Here is a 6,344-nt window from a genome sequence, read left to right on the forward strand (position 1 = left end):
CTGTTTAACATGTCTGACACCAAGGAAAATCCTTGTTCAATATGTTTGGAAGCCATTGTGGAACCCCCTCTTAGAATGTGTCCCAATTGTACTGATATGTCTAAATTATAAAGAACATATATTTGCACTTAAAAATAGAGCAATAGATGATTCTCAGTCAGAAGTAAATGAGGGTTTGCCATCTAGCTCTCCCCAAGTGTCACAACCAGTAACACCCGCACAAGTGACGCCAAGTACCTCTAGTGCGTCACATTCATTTACTTTACAAGACATGGCCACAGTTATGAATACAACTCTCACTGAGGTTTTATCCAAACTGCCTGGTTTACAAGGAAAGCGGGACAGCTCTAGGTTAAGGAAAAATTCTGAGCCGTCTCACGCTTTAGTAGTTGTATCTGATATGCCCTCACAATGCTCTGAAGGGGTGAGGGATTTGTTATCTGAGGGAGAAATTTCTGATTCAGGAAAGACGCTTCCTCAGACAGATTCTGATATGACGGCCTTTAAATTTAAGCTTGAACACCTCCGCTTATTGCTTAGGGAGGTATTGGCAACTCTAGATGATTGTGACCCTATAGTGGTCCCAGAGAAATTGTGTAAAATGGATAGATACTTAGAAGTTCATGTTTACACTTATGTTTTTCCAGTCCCTAAGAGGATGGTGAATATTATTGCTAAGGAGTGGGATAGACCTGTTATTCTGTTCACTCCCCCTCCTGTTTTTAAGAAAATGTTTCCCATATCTGATGCTATAAGGGACTCAAGGCAGACAGTTCCTAAGGTGGAGGGAGCTATTTCTACTGTCTAAGCGTACAACTATACCTATCGAGGACAGCTGTGCTTTCAAAGATCCTATGGATAAAAAATTAGGTCTCCTGAAGAAAATTTTTGTTCAAGGTTTTTCTCTCCAAAATATTGCGTGCTTTGTTCCTGTAACGACTGCAGCTGCTTTCTGGTTTGAGGCTCTAGAAGAGGCTCTTCAAATGGAGACTCCATTAGAGGAAATTATGGACAGAATTAAGGCACTTAAAGGGACAGTCAAGTATAAATTAAACTTTCATTATTCAGATAGGACTTTTAATTTTAATTGACTTTCCAATTTACTTTTATCATCAAATTTGCTTTTTTCTCTTGGTATTCTTAGTTTAAACTAAACATAGGTAGGCTCATATGCTAATTTCTAAGCCTTTGAGGGCTGCCTCTTATCACATGCTTTTTAAATCCCTTTTCAACACAAAGAGACAGAAAGTACACGTGGGCTATATAGATAACACTGTGTTCAGGCACAGAAAGTTATTTAAGATCTAGCACAATACAATGCTAAATTTAAGACAATAGATAATACACAGTCACAGTCATGTGATCAGGGGGCTGGAAGAAGGTTCCTAGATACAAGGTAATCACAAAGGTAAAAAGTACATTAATATAACTGTTGGTTATGCAAAACTGGGGAATGGGTAATAAAGGGATTATCTTTTAAAACAATAACAATTCTATGGTTGACTGTCCCTTTAAGATGGTTAATTCTTTTATTACAGATTCCGCTTTTCAACTGGCTAAATTAGCGGCTAAGAATTCAGGTTTTGCCATTTTAGCTCGCAGGGCGTTATGGCTTAAGTCCTGGTCTGCTGATGTGTCATCTAAATCTAAACTTTTGAACATTCCTTTCAAAGGTAAGACCCTATTCGGGCCTGAACTGAAAGAGATTATTTCAGACATCACTGGAGGGAAGGGTCATGCCCTCCCTCAGGATAGATCAAATAAGATGAGGGCCAAACAAAATAATATTCGTTAGTTTCGGAACCTTAAGAGTGGTCCCGCTTCAGCTTCCTCTGCTACAAAGCAAGAGGGGAATTTTGCAAAATCCAAGTCAGTCTGGAGACCTAACCAGGCTTGGAACAAGGGTAAACAGGCCAAGAAGCCTGCAGCTGCCTCCAAGACAGCATGAAGGGGTAGCCCCAGATCCGGGACCGGATCTAGTAGGGAGCAGACTCTCTTCACTCAGGCTTGGGCGAGATTTCACATTTCTCGATTGTCTGTAAACCAGACAAAGAGAGAGGCGTTCTAAAGCTGTGTTGAAGACCTACATACCATGGGGGTGATCCGCCAAGTCCCAAAGGAGGAACAGGGGCTAGGGTTTTATTCAAACCTGTTTGTGGTTCCCAAGAAAGAGGGAACTTTCAGACCAATCTTGGATCTTAAAATTCTAAACAAGTTCCTCAAAGTTCCATCATTCAAGATGGAGATTATTCGGACTATTCTACCTCTGATCCAGGAGGGTCAATATATGACTACCGTGGATTTAAAGGATGCATATCTACACATCCCTATTCAGAGATCATCATCAATTCCTCAGATTCGCCTTTCTAAACAGGCATTACCAGTTTGTGGCCCTTCCCTTCGGGTTGGCAACGGCTCCCAGAATTTTCACAAAAGTGCTAGGGTCCCTTCTGGCGGTTCTACGTCCACAGGGCATAGCAGTGGCGCCTTATCTAGATGACATCTTAATTCAGTCGACTTTCCAGCTAGCCAAGTCTCACACAGACATCGTGTTGGCTTTTCTGACATCTCACTGGTGGAAGGTGAACATAAGAGTTCTCTCTTCCCTCTTACAAGAGTTTCCTTCCTATGGACTCGGTAGAAATGAAAATATTTCTGACATAGGTCAGAAAGTTAAAACTCTTATCCACTTGCCGAGCTCTTCATTCCATTCCTCAGCCATCAGTGGCTCAGTGTATGGAGGTAATCGGACTCATGGTAGCGGCAATGGACATAGTTCCTTTTGCCCGTCTACACCTCAGACCACTGCAACTATGCATGCTCAAACAGTGGAATGGGGATTATGCAGATTTATCTCCTCAACTGCATCTGGACCAGGACACCAGAGATTCTCTTCTCTGGTGGTTGTCTCAGGACCACCTGTCTCAGTGAATGTGCTTCCGCAGGCCAGAGTAGCTCATTGTAACTACAGATGCCAGTCTGCTAGGCTGGAGTGCAGTCTGGAACTCTCTGAAAGCACAGGGCTTATGGTCTCGGGAGGAAGCTCTCCTCCTGATAAACATTCTAGAACTGAGAGCGATATTCAATGCACTTCAGGCGTGGCCTCGGCTTGCTGCGGCCAAACTCATCAGGTTTCAGTTGGACAACATCACGACTGTAGCTTATATCCATCATCAAGGAGGAACAAGGAGTTCTCTAGCGATGATGGAGGTAACCAAAATAATCCGGTGGGCAGAGGATCACTCTTGCCATCTCTCAGCAATCCACATCCCAGGAGTAGAGAACTGGGAGGCGGATTTTCTAAGTCGTCAGACTTTTCAGCCAGGGGAGTGGGTACTCCATCCGGAGGTATTCGCCCAGCTGATTCAGCTATGGGGCACACCAGAATTGGATCTGATGGCGTCTCGTCAGAATGCCAAACTTCCTCGTTACGGGTCCAGGTCCCAGGATCCCAAGGCGGTACTGATAGATGCTCTAGCAGTGCCTTGGTCCTTCAATCTGGCCTATGTATTTCCACCGTTTCCTCTCCTTCCACGTCTCGTTACCAGAATCAAGCAGGAGAGAGCTTCGGTAATTCTGATAGCACCTGCGTGGCCACGCAGGACTTGGTATGCAGATATAGTGGACATGTCCTCGGAGCCTAAATTTAGTTCTTAAAGTTCTTCAAGGGGTTCCGTTTGAACCTATGCATTCCATAGATATTAAGCTTCTATCTTGGAAAGTTTTGTTTTTAGTAGCTATCTCTTCGGCTCGAAGAGTTTCTGAGCTATCTGCTTTACAATGTGATTCACCTTACCTTGTTTTCCATGCAGATAAGGTGGTTTTATGTACCAAACCTGGGTTTCTTCCTAAGGTTGTTTCTAATAAGAATATCAATCAAGAGATTGTGGTTCCTTCTTTGTGTCCTAATCCTTCATCTAAGAAGGAACGTCTGTTACACAATCTTGATGTGGTTCGTGCTTTAAAATTCTATTTACAAGCAACTAAAGATTTCCGTCAAACATCTTCTTTCTTTGTTGTTTATTCTGGTAAATGGAGAGGTCAAAGGACTACGGCTACCTCTCTTTCCTTTTGGCTGAAAAGCATCATTGGTTTGGCCTATTAGACTGCTGGACAGCAGCCTCCTGAAAGAATTACTGCTCATTCTACTAGAGCTGTGGCTTCCACATGGGCTTTTAAAAATGAGGCTTCTGTTGAACAGATTTGTAAGGCGGCGACTTGGTCTTCGCTTCATACTTTTTCCAAATTTTACAAATTCGATACTTTTGCTTCTTCGGAGGCTATTTTTGGGAGACAGGTTCTACAAGCAGTGGTGCCTTCTGTTTAAGGTCCCTGTCTTGTCCCTCCCTTCATCCATGTCCTAAAGCTTTGGTATTGGTATCCCACAAGTAAGGATGAATCCGTGGACTCGATACATCTTACAAGAGAAAACATAATTTGTGCTTACCTGATAAATTTACTTCTCTTGTGATGTATCGAGTCCACGGCCCGCCCTGTTTTTTAAGTCAAGCATATATATTTTTATTTTAAAACTTTCAGTCACCAATGCACCGTATGGTTTCTCCTTTTTCTTCCTAGCCTTTGGTCGAATGACTGGGGGGGGGGAGCTAAGGGGGGAGCTATATAGGCAGCTCTGCTGTGGGTGCTCTCTTTGCCACTTCCTGTAGGGGAGGAGAATATCCCACAAGTAAGGATGAATCCGTGGACTCGATACATCACAAGAGAAATAAATTTATCAGGTAAGCATAAATTATGGGGTTTTTTTTGTTCAGGACTCTGGACAGCACTTTTTATTGGTGGATGAATTTATCCACCAATCGGCAAGAGAAACCCAGGTTGTTCACCAAATATGGGCCGGCATCTAAACTTACATTCTTGCATTTCAAATAAAGATACCAAGAGAATGAAGAACATTTGATAATAGGAGTAAATTAGAAAGTTGCTTAAAATGTCATGCTCTATCTGAATCACGAAAGAAAAAATTTGGGTTCAGTGTCCCTTTAAATCTCTACGCACAGCTCCTACACGGCCTAGACACACAGCTTAGGGTATGCTTGCAAGCCACTACAGCTGTGTGATCAGATTGACAAATTATCCTCTTCACTAACTAGCATTTCTTCTGCTGTTTCTGTCTGACACAGTAAAGTACACTGACTACTCACTGCGCAACATAATCTGTGCCTACCCCTAAAAATGGCTCTGCTCATTCTTTCTGCAGACATGCTGTATTTTCTGCAATGACATCGCAGATCGCAGCATGTTCTGCCTGTGAGAGTGGAAGGGATTATCCACATTTGTGTTTCTCTGGTTGTAAATGTAAGTAACTAAACTGTCCTCAGTGCTATCAAAATGTTTTAAAAAAAATAAATTAAAATAATGATGCAGCAATTTTTTATTTGTATTTTTACAGGGTGAAATCAGGGCTACAGGATTCAACGAACAAGTTGATAAGTTTTATTCCCTTATCGAAGTGAACAAGGTACCTGTTAATTGTTTGCCTTCTGTGATTTAATGGCTAGAATGTTTCTTTAACTGACTTATTTGGTACATTCCTGACCTTTTGTTCTCCATCTGGTTAGGTGTATTACTTCTCTAAAGGCACACTGAAGATTGCTAACAAACAATACACATCTGTAAAGAATGACTATGAGATGACTTTCAATGGTGAAACATCTGTAATCCCCTGTGATGACTCTTCAGATGTACCCACAGTTCAGTTTGAGTTTGTGCCCATCAGTGAACTAGAAAATAAGAATAAAGACACACTATTGGGTGAGTTATTTGTTATGGTTTGTTTTTATGAGACCTTCTGGTTTTGTTTACTTAACACCTGTGTGTGTGTCTATAGACATCATTGGGATTTGCAAAAGTTATGAAGATGCTACCAAGATCACTGTAAAATCAAACAACAGAGAAGTCTCCAAGCGAAATATTCACCTAATGGACACCTCTGGGAAAATGGTCACAACAACTTTGTGGGGTGATGATGTAAGATTCTTAAATTTATTGCTCAGAATATCATTATTCAAGCGTTGTGATATATAAAAGCATACTTTCACTTTTCATAACCTAAATTTTATATGTTAACTGTGTATTTTACTTTACATGACGTTGATAATGTGTAATCTAAATAATAAAACGTTTTACAATACATTCCAAAAGTGGTTAATTTGTATTTCTCCTACATTGGTGTATCCGGTCCACGGCTTCATCCTTACTTGTGGGATATTCTCAATCCCTACAGGAAGTGGCAAAGAGAACACACAGCAGAGCTGTCCATATAGCTCCCCTCAGGCTCCGCCCCCCCAGTCATTCTCTTTGCCGCTCTAACAAGTAGCATCTCC

The 6,344-nt window shown here is 41.6% G+C and overlaps 1 protein-coding gene across 1 annotated transcript; it reads left to right on the plus strand.

Annotated features, from left to right (window-relative positions):
- Window positions 1-5,410: 5,410 nt before the first annotated feature.
- Window positions 5,411-6,045, plus strand: LOC128644255 (replication protein A 70 kDa DNA-binding subunit-like; the record flags this gene model as incomplete). The annotated part of the gene is made up of 3 exons (XM_053696934.1): window positions 5,411-5,479; window positions 5,580-5,772; window positions 5,849-6,045. Coding segments are annotated over 3 exons (459 nt in total), but the record flags the coding sequence as incomplete, so codon positions are not given.
- Between the last annotated feature and the right edge of the window lie 299 nt (window positions 6,046-6,344).

This window comes from Bombina bombina, unplaced genomic scaffold (assembly GCF_027579735.1).
Source record: "Bombina bombina isolate aBomBom1 unplaced genomic scaffold, aBomBom1.pri scaffold_1381, whole genome shotgun sequence".
Lineage (NCBI taxonomy): Eukaryota > Metazoa > Chordata > Amphibia > Anura > Bombinatoridae > Bombina > Bombina bombina.